The sequence below is a fragment of the Mytilus trossulus genome, chromosome 2 (genome assembly GCF_036588685.1).
Source record: "Mytilus trossulus isolate FHL-02 chromosome 2, PNRI_Mtr1.1.1.hap1, whole genome shotgun sequence".
In the NCBI taxonomy this organism is placed as follows: Eukaryota; Metazoa; Mollusca; class Bivalvia; order Mytilida; family Mytilidae; genus Mytilus; species Mytilus trossulus.
Window position 1 is genome coordinate 39,750,411 of NC_086374.1, and position 26,488 is coordinate 39,776,898.

At 32.2% G+C, this 26,488-nt stretch overlaps 1 protein-coding gene across 1 annotated transcript; it reads right to left on the reverse strand.

Annotated features, from left to right (window-relative positions):
* On the reverse strand, positions 1-24,855 carry LOC134705121 (uncharacterized). The gene is made up of 10 exons (XM_063563879.1): positions 24,701-24,855; positions 21,407-21,492; positions 20,970-21,033; positions 19,871-20,137; positions 18,883-19,041; positions 10,868-11,054; positions 7,882-8,042; positions 3,935-4,003; positions 1,819-1,887; positions 1-282 (listed from the first exon to the last, which is right to left on the reverse strand). The coding sequence occupies exons 1-10, from the start codon at positions 24,714-24,716 to the stop codon at positions 206-208; spliced, it is 1,155 nt and encodes a 384-aa protein (XP_063419949.1). The 5' UTR covers positions 24,717-24,855; the 3' UTR covers positions 1-205.
* Positions 24,856-26,488: the final 1,633 nt, after the last annotated feature.

The following is a 26,488-nucleotide window of genomic DNA, read 5'->3' on the forward strand; positions in this document are numbered from 1 at the left end:
CACTCGTAATGTCATATCAAAAATATTCGTACACTCTTTTCTTTTGTTAATATTCAATACGGTACTTTTTACATACACTGTTTATATTTAGCAAAAATACATATAGAAATGAAAGTTTCAAGCCTAACGCTACTCAATAACCACTTAACATAAGTGTAGGCAATATTGCTTCCATTTAAAATGTTTCTTTATTTCATCATTTATTCTACTCCCAATAATCGCCAGGCCTCTGATTTACTGTGTTACGACTTGCTGTGGACTGGTATGAATCCAAGGGAAATACTAAAAATTGAAAACATCTGTTATAGAATATACAATCTAAGTCCCACTCCCCATACACAAGATTTTACACGTTTAATTGACCTCTATCTTTGTGAAAGAATTTTCTTATAGGAATTTTTCCAAGTTGGACGAAAAGAAGCTTACATTATCCCTTTCTTCACGTCCCGCTATTTAGTTAATGTCTTCTTATTTGAAAAACCAAATTATCAGTGAATATTTGATTCATCCAATTGGACTTGGCTTGCAATACTGGATTTCCGCACCCATAGCTAAGTCTGCTATATATCTTTTAGAACACATAGAAACAAACAATAGAACTGGAATGAGTACTTAACAGAACGGTGAAAGATTATATGCATTCACTCATTCATTTTTCTTAGCCATACAATACCCTTATCAGTCATTCATAAATAATTATCATAACATTTTTTTGGTCTCGCTCCCCGAAATCAACAGACTGAATGTGTATTAAAACATAATAGTTAATGTTGACCTTCTCTAAATTTGTGTTTGATACATGCGTCTGTTTTTTTCTGTACGTTTAGTTGCATTTGTCTGCTAAGTTTGAAGTCCTTAATTGTTAATTGGAACATAGACAACCTAAAATTATTATCAATATTCTATATCGCCATTACAGAATATTTCATGCACCATGGATGTACATTCAGTTCATAAATATGCACCTGACCCTGTTTTTGGCAAACAATATAGATTTGAGTTATTGTACAAAATACTTGAAAAATCAGTGATTCCACATAATCCAGATTATAAAAATTCACTGTAAAATATAAGGGGGCCAGATGTAGAATTGCATTTCGTTTTAAATTACTTTGATATGTTTCCTGTAACGGTTTACGTGAGTATTCCATGTTATATTTCATTCTTTTGTTCAATAAAATATATTGAACCATAAAGATCAAATGGAAAGGAAACGGGGAATGTTTAAAAAAAAACAAACTACCAGACCAAAGAGCAAAAATAGACTAGGCCGTTACTAGGGCACCAACGTGTCTTCTACGCAGACAGGCTTCAAATATATTATTGTGGGCTTTGTAGTTATTTAAACTTAAGTGGTTACCCTTTGATGTTGTGATTATGTCTGTAACATAAAAATTTATTTCTACATCATTTAGCATTTATAATATCGTAGGCAACCATTTTCAGAGTGATTATTCCTTTAATATCTTCTGTCCTTTTAACACGATATTTTAGAAACAGTTTCATTTTAGACTTAAAATCTTGAGTAATGAAAGAATTTGTCCGATTAAAATTCCGCTTTATTGACACTCATAATGCCAAGCCCATATAAAAAATATGCATTTACTTTTTCTGTGGTAATATTCACTACAGTTGTTTTTGTACTTTTGTTTAATTTTAAGATAAAAAGCGGATAACTCGGATAAAGAAAATAAATTTGTCTACATGTGTAAAGTTTCAAGATGAACTATACTCAATAACCACATTACATTAGAAGTAAATAAACGCAATATTGGACTCTTAGAAATTTTTCTAAATATTAATATTTATTCTACTCACAATGATTTCTTGAATTCTGAGTCACTGTGTTACGGCTTGCTCTGGACTGTTGTGAATCCAAAGGGTATACTAAAAATTGAAAAGATATGTTATAGTGTAAAGCAAAATTATAATCCGGGTGAAATTTGATCCGGAGGAAAAAATGTCACAGTAGTTGTTGTTATTTTTTTATCTGGAGGAAAATATTTCCCTGGGATATTTTTTCCTTTGCGGTGAAATTATATCTGGGTAGTTAACTTATTGAATAGTTATTAGAAAAAACTTATCCTTACAAATACTATGAAATAATAATAGTATAATTGAATTAAACCTTTTTTTGTAAAAAAAAAAAAGGTATTATAATGGGAATTATTGCACAAATTATTATTGAAAAAAAATCCTAAAAAAAATTCTAATAATTATCATTCTTTTAAAAAGAAAAGTATCAATAAACAAAAGAAAGAAACCCAGAAATAATTTCAAAGATCGTAATTGTGAAATAATATCATGATTTAAAAAGGTAAGTGAAATACATGTAAAAGTGAGTTGTCTTCAAATCTCATTACAATTATACATTAAAACGTAAAGGTAGAAATATAGTTGCAAAAAATACTACTGTTAACAGTAATGGAAGAATTTGATTATGATAATATTTTTAACTATATAAATAGTCTGTGGACAAAGATGTTGTTGTTGATTATATGAAAATCAGATAAATTATAGCATAACAATATATTGGAACAAAAACAATTTTAACAGCTGGATAGTATTTACCTGTGAAATGTTATCTGTCTTATTAAAAATTCATGTTGTAAGTCATCTTTTAATATAAATGAATATATAAAAAATAAGAATCAAGGAAACATTTCACTATGAAATAGATTCAGGAATATATTATATTAATATCTTTTAAATATAAATTGCTCATAATTACCTCCCTTGGATAAATTATGCAAATTTGTTCTACCTTTGTAAAACATTTTATAATTAAAGTCAGGTATATATTGATTGAGAGTAACTTACATACTAGTTAATGGGACTACATTTCACAAGGTTCTGTGTAATATGATACGGCAAATATATACCGGTACATACTATCCGCATAACACAGATAGATTTTCACTCCTCTGGAAAAATTCTACCTGTGAAATACTATGCCTGGAAAAAAATTACCGGGACAAATTATCCTCAGGATAAAATATCACGGAGGAAGAAATAAACCGTTAAAATAGAACATACAATCTAAGGCCAACTCCCCAGATGATAGTATGATAACATTTCATGTCACTACCGTTCACATAAACTACCTCATTTTAAACTTAAACATAGAATCAAATCAACATATTTAAAACTAGCCGTGTTCCACTTCTAATTGACTTTATCTTTGTGAATGATTTTTCACAGTTCATACATGAAATTTTCCAAAATTAATGATACGAGGGTTCACATTATCCTTATTTCTTCACTTTCCTCTAATTTGGTTTTGTCTTCTTAAACTCGAACAATATTGGTAAATATGATTATTTATCCCATTGACCTTGCAAACAAGGATACAAAAAAACTTAGCTAAGTCTGCTATATATCTTTGCTAACACACATTTTTCCAATCGTTAACTTTCCAATTCTTTGTAGCAATATTCCAACTGTGACTGATATCATAAACTATTTACTCATATAGAGCAAATGATTAACCTTCGAGATTTAATAAGGTTTTCTGATTAGGGTTTTGTTTATTTTTGTTTGCTTTCTGTCATTTTTGCAATTACTTATCCACTGTTTATGGGTCTTGATTGCTTTCTAGTTTCTGCTTTCTCTCTCAAGCACACCAACTTATTTCTGTATCTTATTATGAAAACGACATTACACATGTACAAGTTTTGTAGTTTTCTAATTTACTTTTTGGCATTTAACAAAATTCTGTAAAATGCAACCATTCATAGCATGGATACAAATCGCAACATTTTGAGCCTTCATCGCATTTCACGTTATATGGCTGTGTACAGTTACAAAACTTAACGGCATAACGCTACTCAATAACCACATTACTCATTAGATTTATATATATATATATAAGTCAATAAACGCAATATTGCACTCATTGACAATTTTTCTTAATCTAAACATTTATTCTACTTACACTGATCACTGGGATTCTGATTTACTGTGCATCGACTTGCTCGGGACTGATGTGAATCCAATGTGGATACTAAAAATGAAAATATCTGTTATAAAACATACAGCATAAGTCCCGTTCATCATGTAATAGAATGATAACATTTTAGTGATTTCACTTCACTTCCGTTTACAGATGATTTCCTCATTTTAAAACTTTAAAATCAACATATTTTGAAGATTTGATACATTTGATCTATTTATGAACAGACAATCCGCACTATCATTAGAACCAGTCGTTTTTAACTTCTTCTTGACTTTTACCTTTGTTGAAGAATATCCACACTTCATACAGAAATTTTTCCAAGATGAACGAAAAGAAGATTCTTTTCGCTCCACTTTTAGATAATGTCCTCTTATTTAAAAAGTAATTGTGCATATTTCCCCATTGAACTTGCAATAAAGGATATCAATGATATTGCTAGTCTACTTCATATATTTTTAAACACATATATAGAAATAAACGATAAAATTCGGATGTGAACTTAATTTTCCCCGATTTCTAATCGTCAGCTCTCCAGTTCTATTGAGCAACATTCCAGCTTCGATTGTATGTTGGTTAATATACTTTTCAGCTGATACATTATTCTTGTGCCTGTGTCAAGAGTTTCCCATTAACGGTTACTGCTTTCAATGAAGTTAGTAATTCATGGATCAAAAATGCTTAATTTAACGTTTAACATTTCTTTCCCCGCTTACCATGGATTTATATTGCCTTGCTATAGTGTAACATTTCGGAATATTTACTAGCCATGGCCAACACCACAGGTGCGGCTAGTGTATTAGGAAATGTTAACCCATGAAGTAAAAAATATTCATCTTTGGTTTTAATGCTACTCGTATTCCATAGTGTCAAGTTTTCTGTTCATGAAATTGAAGTGAGATAAGGTTTTCTTAGAGGCTAAGAAAATTAATACTAATACTATTAATCTAATAATCTATGTTTTTGTTTTTCTTTCAATGCTACATGTTTGTAGTGTTTAATAACTATCGTTCTGTAATTTTCATATGCCTGTCTGTTTGTTTGTTTTTGTTGTGTATTTTAGTAACAATCCTATTGTTTGGATTTAAAACTAATAAAATTCTTATTCTTATTCTTATTCTTAGATGCTGGGACAATAACGAGATAAAGTTTATTTCAATTTATTTTTCCTCTTTTCAACAAAAACAAACCAACAAGAAAACAAACACATAAGGGAGTCATGTAATATTTTAAACCCCTTAAAGTTATTTCAAATACAGTAAATACTATTGTTAGTTGATTATTGACAGGTAAATAAGGGTTATCAGTTTTACTAATATGTACTAAGTATCACGTAATGTGCAGCTACATATGATTTACCTTTAGAGAAGAAACACGCGTGCAAACTTATTTTGATTACAATTAGGCAGATAAAAAAAAAGAAAATTAAGGTTGTACAACAACCAACCAATTCGAAGAAAGACATACTTTGACTAAAAAAAAAGAGCAACGGTCCACAAAGCAATCCAAATAAAGCTTAAGGTTCTGCCATACAAAAACAAAGGGTCGAAAACAGGTGACAGAGTGTTAGACCGGCAAGTAAAAATCCGGTGATAATCTGCAATCGCTACCGCATACAGTATTACAAACAGTTATCAAAGGTACCAGGATTATAATTTGATACGACAGACGCGCGTTTTGTCTACAAAAGACTCATCAGTGGCCCTCAGATCAAAATAGTTATAGAGCCAAACATATAAAAAGTTGAAGAGCATTGTGTACACAAAATTCCAAAAAGTTGTTCCAAATTCGGCTAAGATCATCTATATTTGCGATAAGAAAATCATTTGTTTTACGAAAAATGTAAACAAAAAATTATTTAAATTTTTTCTTAAAAGCAGCCACTCTTTATTAAGAATTTACTATAGCATACGCTATGGTATGATATGCGCTGATGATACTGAAAAGTTGCTAAATAAAACTGGAAGGTTCACAACATAACAATGAAATCATCTGTCTTTTGTCGTGTTTCTAATTCTCAACTGATTAGCTCTTCCGATTTCTCCTTGTTAGTAAAAATATGAAGTTGATATATTTATATCAGGTAATTGTCATTTAAACAGATGCAACTTAATCATCAGTCAGAAACCATCGCCTTTATGATTGAACGTAACGTTAAATGATACATGATCTTTTCATTGCAGTTTGTGTGATGAAAGCCTTACATGGATAAAAGGGACAAGAAAAGATTAACAAGTTTGGTTCCCCTAAGGATGCAGACTTTTGAAATAACCGTAAAAACAAAAATATCAAGATGTTGTCTACAACAATTTAGGAAACAAGACAAAACGCGCGTCTGATGCAAATACAAAATTTCAATCCTGGTTTCTATGAAAAGTATTTTTTCTACAACCACTGGATCGATGCCACTGCTGATGTAGTTTTTATTCCCCATAGGTATCAACAGCCCAGAAGTCAGAAAATCTGTGTTGAAGTGAATTATCATTGATATGTTCATCATTTTCATTATCTGTTTACAAAAGATAGATTTTATGAAATACTAAGTCCTTTCTACCTCATGAATAGATTACCTTAGTTGTATGTGGCAAAACTTTTACAGAATTTTTGGTCCACAATGCTCGCCAACTTCGTACATTAATTGGCTTTTTTTTCTTTTCCTTTTTTTATTCGAGCGTCACTGGCGAGTCTTTTGTGGATAAAACGCGCATGTGGCTCATATACTTATTTGAACCAAAGTGGTTTCTACATATTAGTAGTTTTATATGTCCCTTTCTAAAGCCACATATAATTTTGTTAACAAGTTGACAATTTTTATTTTATGAAACTGAGAAGGATTTAGTCATTAAAGCTTTCTTTAAATGAAGAGTCAGCACATGATATTCGGTCTCTTATCTATGTGATAGAATTATATGTACCTACTTAAAGCAATGTATAATTTTGTATGCACGTTTACCATCCTATTTCATAAAACAACATTGTATTCATTTTAACCTGTATTTAGTTGAAGAGTCAGCACATGATATACAGTCTCTGATTTATATGAAGTTTTGTGTATAATATATAGTTGCCTAAATGGAGAAAAGAAAGAATCAAAGAGAAAACGGACACTGTGATTCCATAAGAAATACGGACTGTTACAAACACGTCCTACGAAAGTATCAAACAAGTTGTTTAAAACAATTACGCCATTTTGATAAAGACGGCGTTTCAAGAAGATTTGTTTGAATGAAAGTGGTTTTACATAGTAGTATGTGTCCCTTCTATAACATAAACATTAATTTTGAATTTATGTATATTTTTTTTCATGAAACAGAGTAGGCTTTATTCTTTCTATGATATTTGCCTCAATAAAGTGCAGGGTCTAAAACTTTCTTACAATATATATCTTAAATGCATAATCTTGTTGCAATACCCCTAATTATTGTCATTAACGACAAGAATAACCAAAATGCCAGAAATGGCTCACAGAGATGTTTTAGTTTGTAATTTGTCGTTCTAAAACAATTTACCATTGTGCCAATAAGTTCTTCAGTGTCGTATGTTATTGTTTTGCTATTTTAGAATAGGTTTTTATCTGTAGAGTTCATTAAATTTGTACAGGAATTCAGCGATTGTTGAACTTTTGGGTCAATTTTTCACTGTGGAAGACTAAATTTTTATCAATGCATTTTTTTCCAGATTTAGTAGTTTATTGAAAGTGTATTCATGAACTAGTAACCCCAATGTATTCGCCATTAAGACTAATTCATAATTAACAGGTCTAAAAATTAATATACAACATATATTATGTGTTTTTGATTTGTAGATGATTCATAAAAAATTGGCAAAAGCCAAAAGTTCTAAAACTTACGCTTTTCATGTAGGAAACAGTTGAAATGACTTTAAATGAGGAGAAAGTTTCTATTCAAAATATCATATGAAAGACAAACCTTGACTCTTATTGTAATCAGTTTGGAGTGATGAAGTCTTTTTATTGGATCTAAGCTTCTTTGCTTTTTTCTTTGAACTCTGTCTTTTCTTAGCAGTTTCTAATTCAGCTTCCGCTTTCTTTTTTGCCTCAATTTCCTTCTGCTTTGTCTTTTTCCTATGCCTTCAACACAAAGAAATACATTTAAGTTAAACCAACTTTCTACAAGTTATATGTTTCTTAAAAAGCCCTGAGTCGTTTCAATGCACCATACTTTTAAGTTAAATGTGATTTGTGTGGTTGTTTAAAGAGAGGTGAACGATACCAAAGGGGTATTCAAAGTTGAAAATACACTGGCTAAAAATGAAAACTCGCAACATACAAACAATAGTCGCAACTATTTTAGTACAACAAAGAAGACAAAAGGTTGAGCATCATGATCATGTTTAGGTCTGTAATAAGTCTAGTTCGGTAGGTCACTTTCGGGGAAAAGAGGATTGGATTTTAGGTATGACATTTGGAACATATGTGCTATCATCAGATGTTATTAATTTCTTGTGTGCATACACTCATAAGTATTGTTTGATACGACAGTCTTATTTCGAACGTATTATGATTTACTGTGCCATGAAAGCTTCCTACACAAATTCAAAAGAGTAGGTTCAGTAAGACCCCGTTTTGGCCCCAAAATATAGCAGTTTTACAGAATTGTGAAAATGTAATCTATAAGCTATTTTTTGGAAAGTAAAATGCTTCTGCTACATAAATATGGGCTGTTTTCGACAATACAAGGCACATGTATCGGTTACTAGCATCATTAAGTCATGCTTAATTACTGAAATCTTCACAATTTTAGCATTTTAGTTAAATTTAAGATGGTTTCCGTCTGAAATGAAAGTGGCCGCATTAGTGTTCATTCATAATATTGAAATATAAGTTGTATTTGATGATAATACATAATATATATAAAGGTTGAGGATTTTTGACAAAAAACATTTAAGAAGTGACGTTTTTTTGGCATATTTGACAGATTTTTCATATTTAAGCTTGAATCGGAAAATTTTAATGATTAAACCAGTTAAAATCTTTCCCGAATCGAATCAATTGAAATAGACACTTACGTGTTAAAAAAGTGTCTTCAATCTTTCGTTATATGAACTTAAAAATTGAGGCCAAAATCGGCTCCTACCGGACCTACTCCTTTACTTTTTACAATTACCATAAGTTTTAATAGAATATTAGGATTGATACAAGGAAGCTTCCTTTTGATTTTAGACAAAAAAATTGGTGCCGTCATTCCTAAGATAAAGGTTTAATTTTATCATTTGTCATTCCTTAGTTATGGGACTTTGCAAGTAAGATTGATTATACTATAATATAGGTATAACGTAATGAGACAACACTCCTTCACATTCATTAAACTGGTGTGTTTTCTTTTTATCTTGAGTTACATAGATTGATGTTTCTCTATAACTGTTCATGAACTCATAGTATAATTATAACAATTCTACAGTAGTTTGTTACGTTGCAGGATTTTCTTATCCCAAGATTACCTTAGCCGTATTTGGTACAACTATTTGGATTTTTAGGTCCTCAATGCTCTTCATCTTTTTACTTGTTTGGCTTTTAAACTATTTTGATCTGAGAGTCACTGATAAGTCTTTATTAGACAAAATGCGCGTCGGGTGTATTAAATTATCAGCCTGTTATCTTTGAGAACTATTAACCTGGCATGCTACCAATTTCAGAGCAAATGCCATTTTTTTTCCCGGATTTACTTTCATCAGTAACGATGCACCAGTCTGTCATGCGGGTAATTAGGGCAACTGTGACGGATAAACTTTCATCACATAGGTTTTGAGTACAAAAAAAGATGTTATTAATTTGACCATGTATACAGTTTGACGATTACAGTTTTTTTTATCATTCTAAGTATTGCATATTTATTTGTATTAAAAGTCTATTCTCACTTCTGCATGTAAATTTATTTCGAAAAATTGTTAATTATGTGGCTTTCTTGTCTGCTTCAGACACGAGGAGGACTGTGTAAATACCACAGCTCCTTGAGTGCCGCCCCTTGGTGACTGTTGCAGTAAGGAAACCTACACTATTCTTAATACCTGTTTACTGCAGTATATGTTATTTGCTGTGAATATACATGAACTTTTTCCATTTGTGTTTGTTTTTCTGCATCAAATACGAGGAGGATTGTTTGAGCTTTTAAGATCACAACCCTAGAGCATCGTCCCTTGGTATCTGTTGCAACTAAACACTCATTTATTTTATATTTATACATTTTCACCAAAATATTATAAAATCAAGTCAGAAAAAGAGAAAAAATAAGTAAATATATAAATAAAGTTTGCCACATTTCTGGATTATCAACTCTGAAATACTTTTTTTATTTAACAAATAATACCTGTATGACTCTTTCAAGTTTATTTTACAATGTTATGTAAAATACTGTATGATGTAGCAATTATATATGTTATGTGTATATGCCCCCCTGGGGACCTAATTTGGAAAATAAAATTTATCTTATCTTATCTTATCTTATCTTATCTGTAACCCTATTTTTTATTTTATCATCAGATTGTAAAGATAAAGTCATCCACTGGGAGTGACATCTACTTATGTACAGACCATGCAAAAACATAACTACTTAAATCTGGATCTACCATCTAGACTAAAAACAAATACTATCAACAACAAGTACAGGAATGCATGTATTTTGCAGTGAATCAAAAAGTACTTGTCAGAAATACAGTCAAGTTACGGTGCACTGCGAAAACAAAATTGCAAGACTTTGAAGGTAAAATAAAAAAGTTTTTATGTAAAATCTCTGAAACTGAAAATCATTGTCTTTCTACCATCAAAATGTTATAATCATTGAATAGCTGAATTTTACATATAATTTAATTGACAAAAAATTTCAGAAATCAAGATGATTGACAAGATGTTACAACATGTAAAAGCCTGTCAGCAGATTGTGAGTATGACATACTTACCAGACGAGAACACATCCTGCAACTAGAGCTAACAGTATAATAGATAGGAAAATGAAAACAACGGCGTCATCAGACTCTTCGTGCTTCGGCGAAGGCGGTGTGTCAATTTGTGCGCCGTCTTTAGGTTTTCTTTTTGTTTTGTGCTCTGTGTTGTTCTGAGGTTTAATGGGTGGTGAATTCTCATCACCTAAAAAAAAATGATTGGACTTACTTTAAACTATTTGACAAGTGACAAAATTGCTAGTCAGTGTCTTTTAACAACAGAAAAGAATAGTTTAGTCTTTTTTATATTTATGTAATATATTATGCAAAGTCTCAGTTCTAAAATGAAAAATGTAAATTTATTCTGTGACTCTGAAAGTAAAATACCCTAAAAAAAACCTCAAAAGGTGAATAAATATTCTAATATTAACACAGGTGAGAATAATTCATCGAATTCACAGAGCGGTTCTGATCGAGTACCTACAAATGTACACAGCGGCAGTTATATGTATACATGAAAACGTAGACATAAGAAATAAACTTCAAGAACTTTCAAAGTGGTTTGTGTTTGTACCGGCCAACAAAGCAGCCAACAACGTGATAGTGGAATGCCGTAAATACTACACAGACGTTCTTAAGGATGAAGTTTTAAATTCATCTTCATTCAAGTCAATGCGCTCCACAGAGAGTCATATAGTAAATAAACATATCATAACCACATCACAGCTTAAGGCTTCTTCTGAACATTTGAAGGTCCCTTCTATGAATTGGTTATCCAAAACATCACAGAAAAACCAGAAAAATATCGTTGCATCTAGACCTCTAGTAAGCAGGTAAGTGTTCTACAACTAATCATTCATTGTGTTTTACAAGTTACTTTACTTCTAGAGCTTGTCCTAAACTATTGTATAAATAACATATATAAAAATAGTGGAGTAAACTATTTTTGGAGTGTATTTTGTTTTTGGAATGTGTTAGATAAATTTCGTGCATTCGATGGTCCTTTTGATTCTGTTGACAGTTTTGAATTTTCCACTCTTTATGCTACACTGCCACACAATATAATCAAACAAAAGTTTTCCTATTTAATTAAATGGTCGTATGGTAAATCTGAATGCAAATATATGTGCTGCAACTCATTTAAAGCCCTCTTGAATTCTCTAATGAGAAAGGTAAATATGCTAGATATACTTACTGTCTCCTTGATAATAGTTATGACCGTTTCGGCGACAAAGTTTATTGATAGGTTGTAGGTATATCTATGGGCACTAATTACACTCCTTTAATAACAGACTTGTTTTTGTACTGTTATGAATCACAGTGTATGACCAACTAAGTAAAGACCAGTCTAAATTGCATTTAATTGATAAATTCAACAACACTTACCGTTACCTTGATGATGTGTTTTTGTTAAATAATTAAGAATTTTCTCAATATACTGCGGAAGTTTACCCGAAGGAACTTACTTTAAGGTAGATCATAAGTATATATTTTTTGAGACAGAATTTTCTTATAATTTGACAGAATGAAGATTTTACTATGCTCCTTTCAAAAATTTAATAAAAAGTATGGGTCCTCGTGCTATTTTTCAAGCTATGAGCCGTTGAAAATTGCCAAAATTTGATTAGTTTGTTCATGAAAAAAATACATTAGTGTGCATAAAATTTTTTCTATGAGATAGAATTTTGAAATAAATTGTGAGAAGATAGGTTTCATGATATGTTTTAAGAAAATAAAAAGAAAACATGGTGTCACCGAACTTGCTTTCTTGCCACAAGTAAAAAAAAAAATGTTCCCTATAAACCAAGTATAAATTTTGTACTAAAAGAGTGATCTCCCCTAAAATTTACGACAAAAGGGACGATTTTTCGTTCCCTATTGTTAATTTTTCCTTTTTGGACGGTGATGTTTCTTTGGCCCCATCTTACGATGTGTATATTTCACAACTAGTTCGCCATGCCCGTGTCAGTTGTGAAATTAAAATCAAAACACGTAAGCTATCATCATGTATTACTGGTAAATTATTAAGCCAGGCATTACGTTACCACAAATTACTTTTAAAAAACCTTTACTAAATTCTTTCGTAGATATAAATATTCGGTTTTAAAGTTTGGTTGTACCTGTAGAATACTTATTTCAAACGGGATGGCACATCTTCATTTTTACGGAAATGTTGTTTACCGTGCGTGGAAATTCAGAAATGATCCTGGTAAACTTATCGATCCTTTAACCAATTCAACACTGTGGTTAGATCACTGAATATTGTGTTTATGGTATAAATATTGATTTTGTATTAGATGTGGGATGTGTACTGATTTATAAGTTAGTCTTATATACATAATTTTTTTATTAGTTGTTATTGGCTTTTAACTAGCTGTCAGTAACAACAAACTGCGAGTACTTTCAGATCTGCACTTGGTGTCTTTTTGTTGTTGTGATGTACAAGTACCCTATCACGTCCACTTATTTGTAGTATTTGTAGTTTTATCCATCTGATGAAGCCTTTTTTTACTGATTTTTATAGTTCGTTCTTATGTTGTACTGTCACAACACTGTCACAGGTTAGAAGAAGGGTTCTGAACGCATGGGCATATTTCAAGATTATTTTTTTCCCATATGAAACAGATAGAATGAACAGAAGTCAACAACATTTCAAAATTACTGAGATTAACAGTTATGAATTCTTACATTTTGGCCATTAGTTTCGATCATGTTTGTCCGATACAAAGGAGGAAAACGGCTAGCGGAAATAAGGTATTTTAACGTCGAAATGAATCAATGTCGAGCAAACTTATATTTTAAAATACATCGGAAGCTGAAGTAAAAATTTACCATACGTTATACATAACTTTTGTAAAAAAAAAAACCGATGAAATTCGAAAACCCAGATCAATTTCATCCCTCTGATGCCCATCTCATTATTGGTTAAACAAGGTAAATGTTAGTCAAATTTGCTTTAATTTTATTAAGTAGAATCTAGAGTTGTAACACAGAACATGATATATTAGGCTTGAAGATGGAATTAATTTGTCTGATCTTATCGCCTTGTTTAACCAATAATGTCTCTCATTAGGCCAGCAAAAACTTAAATGTTAAGGTCTGTCTTAGTAGCCGAGCGGTCGAGCACTAGACACAGTGAAGGCGGTGTTGTCTCGATATCCCAATAGCAAGAATTCAAATCGAGGCAAGGGAAGAACAAAAATTTATTTCCGCAAATTTGCAGATTTGTTTATGTTTATATATAGGGGTTAGACCTTACTTTCGTGACAGTGCTTTTGCTGTTTTTAATGAAACTGCGAGACAAGACTTTCTATCCAAAAACAACGTCTTCCAAATGATGCTTATCGTCAGCATTATATTTTAGTCAGAAACAGAATGATACAATCTAACAAAACGGTTGGCGTAACCAAGCGAGCAAAATCTAAAGAACTACTATTTGAGACGGCATTTAAACCAATGAAGAAGCGTCAGTATGACCGGTTTGTACAGAAGAAATTGTCCAATCAGGACTTTTTTGTAATTGTAAATTGATTACATGTAACATGTATACATGTAAATAAATCTCATTTTCTAACAGTCCTTTGAATCATACACATACAAAAAGACGTCTGAGATCAAATATGTTTACGATAAATCAAAAGGATATGACTAACCGAATGAGGAGAATGTTTTTTTAACCAAACAGGAAATATGCATGTGCAACATCAACATATGGCAGAAACACAGATTTCGAAGATAGAAGCTACCTTGACGGATGGGACAAATTTGAAAAAAAAACGTGGGCACGAAGAGCAGTATGAGGGTGCTGAAAAAATTTAATAAGACAGTCTTTTAGACGGGCTGGCAACATTCCAACACCAGACACCGTATGCAAAGCTAAGGAAAAGAAGTGAAAGCGTTAATGAACTTTAAACAAAAGTACATACGGATAGCTGATTCACTCCACTTTGGCTTGCGAGTCGGGCATGAATACGAAATAAACACAGTTGCAAAGGATTCGGAGAATGAAAGGAAATTACATAAGGATACAAACAGAGCAGGAAAAAAATAAGACGAAAGCTAAAAAGATGAAGAAGGCTAGACGAATCCAACCAACCAAAGCAAAGCGATTACTTTTTTTCTGGAAATGATATGGAATACATCCAAAGGTATAATCAAACTAAATAAAAAGAGAATTGACAGGAATATAAAATACATATCCTGCAGATGTACCATGTTACATAACAAACGGGTGATATCAGTACAATTATTAGCTTCATATATTGATCAGTTGATATCTACACAGAATGTGTTGTTTACAACTGTAAGGTTAAGGATGTTCCCTACTCTTGTTATAGAATTTTTGCAAGATATTCGGAATCCTCTTTTTAGTTTCTTTATTAATGTGCGTTCAATTTATAAAAGAGGGACGAAAGATACCAAAGGGACAGTCAAACTCGTAAATCTAAAACAAACTGACAACGCCATGGCTAAAAATGAAAAAGACAAACAGAAAAACAATAGTCCACATGACACAACATAGAAAACTAAAGAATAAACAACACGAACCCCACCAAAAACTAGGGGTGATCTCAGTTGCTCCGGAAGGGTAAGCAGATCCTGCTCCACATGCGGCACCCGTCGTGTTGCTTATGTGATTACAAATCCGGTAAATAGTCTAATTCGGTAGGTCAAATTCATGAAAGGGAAGGGGATTGTAGTTACGACGTTGGGAACATATCCGATATCATTTGTGAAAGGGTTATTCCATAACGGTCAACCAACAGTCTTTTAAAATGCGTGTTATGTTGCCTATGAATGTGTTCAGGATAGATCATCATGGGAGGCAACGGTCTTGGTTACTCAAGAAACGGAGGTAGAACTTAGAACTTAAGATTAGGTTATCAAATAAAGGACGTTTAATACAGATGAAGCATCAGAAGTTAGTTAGCTGACAAACAAATCAAGTGATGTTAATATGTTTTCTGATGCCTGAGGTAAAGGTTATGGATGATTTATAGCTATTGAGGTAGGGAACAATAAAATTGTAGAAATGTTTGGTGCTTTGGACGCACATGAAACAAGTATGAGTTCTATCTTGGGGGAACTTGGGGCTTTTCCTAGGGTTTTGAAAAATATTTTGTCCAAATAGAATGGGTATAGTGTAAAAATAGACTAGTATATAGATAAAAAAATGTTGACACTATTTTGAGGGTATGTAGTAAAAAGACTACCTTGCAAGATATTAACATGAACATTCAAACGTATAAATGTGAACAAAATAATGTTCCGTTTTTTGCAAAAAAAGATTACGAAAAAAATAACAATAAATTAAATGCAGACAATTAAGTTTGTTGAATGATTGTGATGAGTAGTGTGTACGAACATGGATGTTTCATATGTTTGATAGAGTTTGGCATCCATATACAATGGATTGCTTCATATAACAAAAAATTTAAGATGTTTAATTTCAACTTTTGGTGTCAGGGAACAAGCGGCATTGATGCTTTCAAGCAGAATTGGGAAAAAGAAAATATAAACTGGTAAGTGCAATCACCATTCCAACAAGTTGCTATAGAGATCTGCCTCAAAAGGCAAGCTAACAAGCTTATCATTAGGAAGCATTCTAACAAAGTGGGGCAAAAGATACCAGAGGAAAATTCAAACTTATAGATCAAAAACAAATTTACTACGCCATTATTAAAAAAGAAAAGACAACGTAAAAATAATAGTACACACGACACAACATAAAAAAACTAAAGACTAAACATCATGAACCCAACCAATAAACGGGGTGATATCATTTGCTCCTGAAGGGTAAGCAGATCCTGGTCCATATGTGGCACACATCGTTTCACATTAATGAAAAGGGAACGGGATTGTAGTAACGACATAAGGAACGTATCCGATATCATCTGTGAAACAGAGATTCCATAACGTTCAACTAACTCGTGATGGCGTCCGTAAAATTTACGAAGGGATTTCAACTTCACCATTTGGAACTCTTTGTTTAAAAGATTCCCCAGAGAGGAGAAACCCTCATATCAAGGGAATCATGATAGAAAATGCAATACCGGGAATATCGTATCAATTGAGAGTTATATATCCTCTGTTTGCAGGCGCTGCTGGAATGTTGCTACATAAAAATGGAAAGTTCACAACCGGGAAGCTGAAAGCATCTCTATTGTCGTTAAGTTTTGTTTTCAAGCTTTGTTTGTCAATTTCTAGATGTAAGTTAAGATAAAAGTCAGACTTAATTGTACCTGTTGTATCCATTTCTGTAGTTCGATGGCATTGATGGGTTATCAAAGGTACCAGGATTATAATTTAGTCCATAGTCACCAAATTTGAATTATTTAGTGAGACAACATCATCTTATTCTATATAGCAGATAATAAAGTTAAATGATAGTGCTTTCTTCTTTTGTTTCTTCCTACGAAGTTCCTACATGAATTCAGCCTCATAAGAATAAAGAAAAAGGTCGGCAAGAAGAAGGGCGCCGATATTTTTTTCAGAAACACGTTTTCTAAACGTAACAAATATGTTGTCAATCAAGAACTCAAGCATCTTGACAATGTCAGTTTCGGAGAGTTTTTTGTTTGAATCAGAGTGATTCTTCACAAAGTAAGATTCATTCCTCAATAAGACAAGATACTTGTATGTACGTTTACGATTCTATTTTCTGAAACAAAGCAGTACCGACTCCTTCAATTTGTCTTTTAGTTTGGAATGGGGAATACTTTTGTAAAATGTAGAAATATCAAATGTTTTAATATTATTGCAAGATGAAAAAGTCTTAGATTGTATGGACTCTTTGGAATTTTTTTTTTAGTATTCACATCTGATTCAAGCTGCCTCTAGATAAGACAGTTTCACAATAACTGTGAAGCCATGTTCAGATTGCCGATAAAATTGATGTAAATGATTTAGAAAGATATTTTGTGGAACACTTGGAAGTCACAGCAATAAACCGTTGTTTGTAAGGACACCAATGTCGGTTATGTGTCTAATACAGTGATAGAAGATCAAGTTCTTCATCTTTGGTTGAAATTCCAAAGGAAACAAATAACAGACCTATGATTATCCAGGAATTCCTCTTTAGTAAGTGTCATGATGGTATATTTCGAATTTCCAAGTTAATTGTCAATACCTGATTCTTTTATCAAGCAGCTTATGCAATTAGATTCACACAAAAACGATGTGGTTCGGGGCTTTATCTGTGTGGACAACAACATATTTGTCATGAAGGTAGGACAAGTGTTTTGCAACATTTGGGTCTTAAAAGATTGACATAGCATGGCCCGGTACTGATTCCTTTCGTCATCTAAAGGAAATCACTCCCTTGAAGAGTCTTATAACGGGGGTTTCAGCAAAAATTCGATTTTCTTTTGTTTTGTTGATCTTTTTGCTTAACAAAAAGCATGCAAACACGCAAAAAATGGTAAAAAATAAAGATTATCGTTGGTCACCTCAACGAGATGGATTTTCTCGCTAGAGCCGTTAAGTCGAAACCTCGAAAAGCAATTGAGTTAAGATGACCAAGATTTATCGCTATGTTTTCCTACGAGGACGCTGTTAATGTCATTGACAACGGCCACGTGCGCCCTTAGAATTTATCGATAATTGTTCATATCACTCTAAACAGTATTCACGCTTAACCACAAGTCCTACGGCATTAAACCTAGTGTATAGTCTATAGGTAAATTTGATTGTTTGATAATGTCCAATCAAATTTAACTATTATGTATACAAGTTTAAATCCGCCTACTTATGTTGTTTGCTAATGTCAATCTTATTTACAATGCCTGCTCACCAAACATTGATACAAAATAACCTTTGTCTTGCGAGCATATATGAAAAGAGCTACAACGAAATTGCGAAAAGGCTGATTTGTTCTGTTGTGTTGTTATCAAATGAGCCGTTAATATAAAGACAAGGAGATGTGGTATATTATGCATGGTCCCATTTTATAATGTCCTTTTGTCAAATCTTCTACTCACACAACAATTTTTGATTGGTGCACCATATCAGATGGTTAGATTAAGGCTACTTACAATCTACATTTGAGGGGAAAGGCATATCTTGCTGAACTTGTCGGTACACCTTTTCATTGTTCTTTGCCTCTGCATAAGTATATATTTTACATCTGATAGTTCCATACTGATTATAACATTTGTCGTTTGGAATGACTAGAGTCAATTTTCCAACACCTCCTACAAAATAGGCACTTGCTCTTAGTAAGTTTATGTCTTGAATGAATAAATGAGAGTAACCACATATAATGACAAATCTTTAAAAAAAGGTTATCAATTCTTTCATTACACGACATCACTGTCTTTTAATAGGCTTAAATAAATAATATTGCATAACAAACTGATATTGGTAATAAAATAGAATCAGAGTTTGGCATTTTTCACTGTAACGGGTAAATACTAGTGTTTATATTCCCGAAATTAAATAAAAAAGAAACAGACAATAATATATGTCTCCACAGAACGGTGATCATATTCACTGTAAATATCTGTAAATATTTTAAAACCATATATGCCCAAGTGGGAGTGCTCCGATATATAACAGAGGAACTACCTGAACAGAACAGAACACACCCTGCTAAACCAATCACATCTGCATGTTCAGTGAACCTCGACATCTGGATCAAAACCTTAATTAAGTGTTTACTTTGAAAATATTCAAACAATGATTGAGCTTAGAAAATTACTTAGGATGTACTTACAGAAAAGCGATTCAGACGCAACAGCATTATATTATAAATAAATAAATGTAAGCGTTTCATACATCATTGCTTTGACGTAAGAAAACGTTATTTAGATTTCCATTCGAGTAAATTATCATGCTAGAAGGAAACTCCATATGAGATAATGAGTCACTAGTGATACAATGATCAAAACACATCAATCTTTTTTTGATAGAAACAAAAAATTAAGGGAATTTCATGAACTCTAAAAAAAAATTAGCAAACATGTTGACACCACCTCGCATTGAATTTTCTCATTTTAACTTCACAAATAAAATATGTAATACTTTCAGAATTTGTAGTCTTTCCAGAAGCAAATAATTTGTTGCCATATATTTCATCCCACTTCAAATCTTTATTCCACAGGATATCCTTGTCTTCATCAAGACCAACGAGTGCCGAAAATGGCTTTTTCTTTGGCCTATACTCTAGAAGAATACCAGCATATCGCAAAGACATCTTACTAAGTTCTTTTGTGTCTGAACATGTTAATTGAAACACGTCTTTTCCTTGGCGTTTCGTGTTAATTAATAGGAATTTCATTAATGATGGAGCTACAAAATAACAACATATAAATTGTTAAATGAAGAAATTTAGAAGTTAAAATGCAAGTGTCAGACAATGATGTCAAAATTGCAAAAATAATATGAAAACAGCAATATGCTCTTTCTTCTTTTAACTATTTCTCATCGCAGTAAATATTTTTCATGTGGTTCATATGCTTTTGGTGTCCTTAATAATCATATTCCATCTTATCGTATCACAATCGATAACAGTAAATGGACTGATGAAGAGGGAACAATACAACAGTTACCCAGTATTGTGTGTCTTAAGTATTTTTGTTGGTCGCTTTATATGTGCTATGAATCAATCATATCCTGTTTTAATAGATTGTTTTAGAATTAGTTATATATTGTGTTGTTACACTACTGTCCCAGTTGAAAGACTTGATTGGGTGCCTGCAAACAACATAGTGTATGCCTGTTTCAAATCAAGGGCCAATGATTCTGTGGTTGTCGTTGGTTTCTCCCTATCATATTTTCCTTTATAGTTTTCTGAAAAATATGCCGTGGTTTTCTCGTTTGATCTTTTAGTCCTGGTATTTTTGATGAAGTTATTTACACTTTCTCGAGCTAATTATACGATACGATATAAGTTTCGCTCATTGTTGTAGGTCGTACAGTGCGTAGTCTGTTTTCTGATAGGTAGTTGTCTCATTTTAATTGAAATTTGATTACATCTCCATTTCTTATATTGATGAGGTATCTAATACTTTAAAAAAAATCTACCTGAATTTAAAGAGTGACATTGTGAATCCCTTTTGTAAAACGTTTTGCATTTGAAACACTCGTCCAATTTTGCAAGTATTTAGCTACATTTCAATACCTTTTGAAGGTGGAGTTTTGTGTTCTTTTGATAAAGATTCGACATTACTAAAATAATCTTTGATCTGCAAATATAAAGAAAATATCAATTTAATGCAAACGCAATGAACTTTCATATTATATTGACTTATTTTGATTTGAAAAAAAAACATTTCCTTCCAGTGATTTCCTAGTTCTAGTATATGTTTTAATGATTCTGCTGTGCAACAACTTTATAAATATTAAAACATTTGGAAAAAAAAGAACATTTAAAGCTATCAACGTTTTTATCCACTTCAATCTTTTTTTCAAATTCTAGAAAATAGGCTATGCATTGCAGTTATGAAAAACACTTTGAACAGTTGTTTATAGATTATACAGAGAACTACATTGAATGGACGCGGGTTACTGGTTACTGTAATTTTAAAAGTTTATTTAATTTGAACAGTCCATACTTACAGTTGCTCGTTTATATCTCTTCTGAGTGTTTGTGTTTGCTGTTATGTGGTTCCATGCTAACAGGTTTATAACAGAAAAAGTCAGTCCTGGAAATAAAGCATAAGCACGTTATATATCATCTGTCTTTTTATTCGTTTTTTTTAGTTTTCATGGTAATTTGTGCGAATTCGGTCTACCTTTGTGCGACTAAACCAATTACGTTTGTGCGACTAAACCAATTACGTTTGCGCGACTAAAAGCATTACGTTTGTGCGACTAAACATATTGCGTTTGCATGATTAAACGCATAACGCTTGCGCGTAATGTACCTATTGAAAAGTTACTAAGTTTGATCGGATTAGTGAGATTTTTTTTTATACAAAACAACTTCATTACTTTTTTATAAATACAACATTTTTATGTGATTCGACTGATGAAGTTTTTATTAGTGGCCATATACTCCAGTAACCGAAAACTGCAACAAATTTGCGGACTTCTTTGTGTGTGAGAATTTACGTCACTATAGACCGAACTTTTCTGTATCCTGTGTCCATATTTCACCCTTCCCATTTTTTATTTCCCTCATTTTGACCTTCGATATTTTTTTATTTTATTTTTAGGACAAAAAAAGAAGAAAAAATGAAAAATCCAAATGATATATAGGAAATATGAAATGTAAAAAAATAAACACTTAGAGAGAGATTATTCGGTCTAATGTTACCAGTGAGTAGAATAAGAAATTTCCATCATCAATGAGGAAAACTGTGCCTAGCGAAGAAACAAAATGTTCCAAAAAGGATCTTTTCGTAGCCATAACAATGAACAGTTTTGTTTTATTCTTCTACCCATCGACTTCGTTGAGATTATACTGCAAGTTCAAGCGACTACTAACATTAAAATTCGCGGTTAGCTATAAGCAACTTCTTGTAAAGCGCACAGAGGAAGAGAAATTTCAGTCAACCGTTGAACAATTTTTGTAATTAAAAAAAATGGGAAATTTCCCTCCAATAATATCTGAAATTGCAGGGTACAAGAACAGGCGCGGACTGATATATAGATGGTCCCGGGTGTATACTTATTGTAATCTAAACTTTTCTATTACATAATAAATAAATTGTAGTGCTTTGTAATGTTTATTTTTAATAAATAAACACCCTCATCGTCATTACATTGTCAGAAACAGTACTAATGCATTATTATATATACCTGCTATTAAATGCCAGTGCTTAATTTTTATAAATTATTGATTTTCTGCTTTAATGTTTGTTTGTATTTTATGACAAGAAGTTGCTTTAAATAACAGTGATCTGCTACTGGTTCCCGATTTCAATGCACATAGAGGTGTTTGCCGCATGATATAATTGACTCTGGATGCTCAGAAATCAAAAGAAATCTGCTTTCATAATATTTGCATGCTTTTTGTCGAGCATGTGACTGTTGGATGCGTCGGCGTTAACTTACTTCTTAAAAGCTTTATATTTTAGAAGATGAAAGACCTGATTGCTTCATACTTTGTATATATATATATAGATGACTTATGAAACGAAGTTTTCGTCTGTCAAATATCCATTGTCCTTTACCTTATTTTCATGGTTCAGTGACTACTTGAAAAGTTTTGATTTCTTGTAATACGTGACCTAATTTTCTTGATTCATTGGTTATAGTTTAAAGTTTTGGTCTGTTTTTATACTGTATGCAATAGGTCTACTTTATTTGGTGTTCGTAATGATTTGTAGGTGTACATGTCTAACTGGGACGTGTCATTGACCTTAACCTCATTTTCATGGTTCAGTGGTCAAAGTTAAGTTTTTGAGTTTTTGGTCTTTTTTCTTATACTATATGCAATAGGTCAACTACATTTGGTGTATGGCAATATTTTATGATGTAAACGTCTGCCTGACATGGTTCATCTGACTTTGATGTCATTTTCATGGTTCATTGGTCAATGTTTAGTTTTCTTGGTTGAGTTTGTTTTATTTAGTACTAGTACACATTTTTTGATTATGACGTCTAACTCTTGCAAGGCATTGAAGGCGTCACAGAAAAAAAAAATAGCCTTGCAAGACACGTCATAAATATTTGGACTAGAAAATATGATAAAACTTTATTATAATTATTAACACCTACCTTTTAGAGGTTTTTTTAAGTTAAATTTATACAGATTGGTCCACTTCATATTTAAGGAAAGTATGAAAAAACGTTGTCGACGTGTGCAATCTTTATGTTCATTTATTAGTATTTCACTATTTGCATTAATCTGTATGTTTTTTGTGGTGTTTTTTTATGTGATAATAGGTTAGTGTGCGCACCAGAGCTCATACTCTGTCTATTATTATATATACGAGGGAAGAACCAAAAATTTGCGAAAGCAAATTTTCAGATCTAACATTGTTGGGTTGATGTTTAGACGAGTTGTATATATATATATATATATATATAAAATGACTGAATAAATAGTCAACGATCAATCTTACAGGGCGATGGATCATGTAATATGATTCTGTACACTACAAAATATAATATATAACAAGTCAAAAAGGTTTGATAGTCTCAATTTGAATTGACACGATTCATTTGACATCGTGCTATTATTGAAGAAGGATATCTGTTATCCGAAATATTTAATATTTGTAGATTTTATAGTTATTTTATGGTGATGTTGTACCCTTTTTGACTTGTTATATATATATATATATATATATATATGCCGACTTGAAATAAAACAAGTGAAACTGCGAGCTACTGCTCACTGATGATACCCCCGCCGCAAGTGGATAATATTAATAGTGTAAAAATATGCAAGTGTTCGGTAAACAGGAAGTTGGCAAGTGATCAATATGAAAACGCATCACACGGTATAGCTGACTTAGATAAACCCTGAAACCAAATTTCAGAAATCCTTGTAATGTAGTTCCTGAGAAAAATGTGACGAACATTTTCAACTTGGCTATCATGTGTAAAATCATACAAGTGTTCGGTAAACAGGAAGTTGTCAAGTGATCAATCTGAAAACGCATCACACGGTATAGCTGACTTAGATAAACCCTGAAACCAAATTTCAGAAATCCTTTTATTGTAGTTCCTGAGAAAAATGTGACGAAAGTTTCATGGGACGGACTGACTGACGGACGGACGGACGGACTGACAGACAGAGGTAAAACAGTATACCCCCCCCCCTTTTTTTTTAAAGCGGGGGTATTATTAACTTACTAATAAGTACTTAGTACTTACTTACTAGGATTTGTTTACAGAGTAAAATTGGAAGTGAAATTCGATCAGATCGCTGTTGCAGTGTTGGTGAACATAAATACCTACCAAGACTATGCAGCATTCTTCTTATCCTTATGACCCAAAATAAACTTTTCCATTAACAAGCGATCGTTTACAAATAAAATGTGTAGGTCTAAAGTATGTTTGTTTTCGTCTGCTTTACTTTACATGGGTTTATGCAAAGGGAGACAACTCCTACAATAGGCAATTTCCGGTTTGTCTATAATCCTAAAAATATGACAAAAATACAAGGTACAAAAAAGAGGCAAGAACCGAACAATTTTACCAAAAAGACAACCGGAGATCAATAAAGCAGCGACTATTAATCTTTTGTGGGAGTAGACATTTTCTTCTGCTTATGGTAGTGGAAAACATTTGTTCAATAACATTTACTTGGTGACGGGACTTTTTTCTAAGCCTTCCCCCTACCTTCCAACTGTACCACAGGTGCTTGAGGACAGGATCTTGTATGAGCCCCATAAAGTCCCTCCCCCCCCCCCTTTTTTTTATATTCATAAATCTCAGATTTTTCGATATATATCACTTATTTGTACCATATATATACTAATATACCATATTTATACTCTAAATATGCATGTTTACTATCAACGTGAATCTCGACTATAGAGCGATTTTCCCGCGTTTTCATACAGGATCCTGTCCTCAAGCACCTGTGGTATGATCTGTATAAATATGCTAAATTGAGAATCTTACATTATAAAATATATGTGCACCAAACGATGTCAATTCATATATAAAATTTAAGGGTAGCTGGTATATTTATGAATTATGAGTGCTGATGAGTAAGTGCTTATATAAGCATGGGTCATATTTTAAATATTGTATATAAGTATAGGTCATTCTTTCTTAAATTTTTATATAACTATAGGTATTGAATTTCATTGAATGTTATATTAAAATGGGTAGTAGACATTTTCGACTGCTGCCGGGTATGTATAGTTTGTTTAAATGTACCTTATTAAACTTCCCTAATATTGTACTACAACTTGGAGCGGAAATCACAATGGGATCCATGTATTCTCATTGAACCTTCAAACAAACTTATTAGTATAGCTGTTATATTATCAATGTTGTAATTAGATCTTTGAATATAGTTAACATTGGTAAAAATATCGATTTTGTCATCAGCAAATTTAGTCATACATGTAACTAAATTTGCATTCCTCATTCCACGTTAATTTCTTCTATCCTACTGCCTGTCAATACATTTATTTTTGGCATTGCACAAGTCATGTGTTATTTTCTATTTTCATTTCTGAAGGACATCACTTCTGTGACTTCTGTAAATATCCTAGTCAGCTCTGATTTTAGAATTATAAAAACATAAAATCTCGTAACAATGCTTCAATGCACGGGTAGGCTCATCCCAACATTCCAAAGGTTACGATCCACTTAGGAGGGGATATTTCATTTGATTTGTTTTATTATCCCCTACAAGAATATATATGGTTAAGGTGATGGGATATCTACTGGTGCAAGTTTTCAAACAGAAGGGTGTAGGGTGACCCCCTAGGCTTCACCTATATTTCATTTGATATTTTTTGTTGTCCCATACAAAAATATATATGGTTTAGTGGTGGGGATCTGGACCGTTTACAAGTTTTTAAACACGAGGGAATGGGGTGACCCCCATGGACTCCCCCTATATTTCGTTTGATTTGTTTTATCGTCCCATACAAGCATATATATGGTTTAGGGGTGGGGATCTCGTTCGTTTACAAGTATTCAAACAGGAGGAGGTGTGAGTGACCCACAAGGACTTCACCTATATTTCGTGTATTTGTTGTATTGTCCCATACAAGAATGTATATG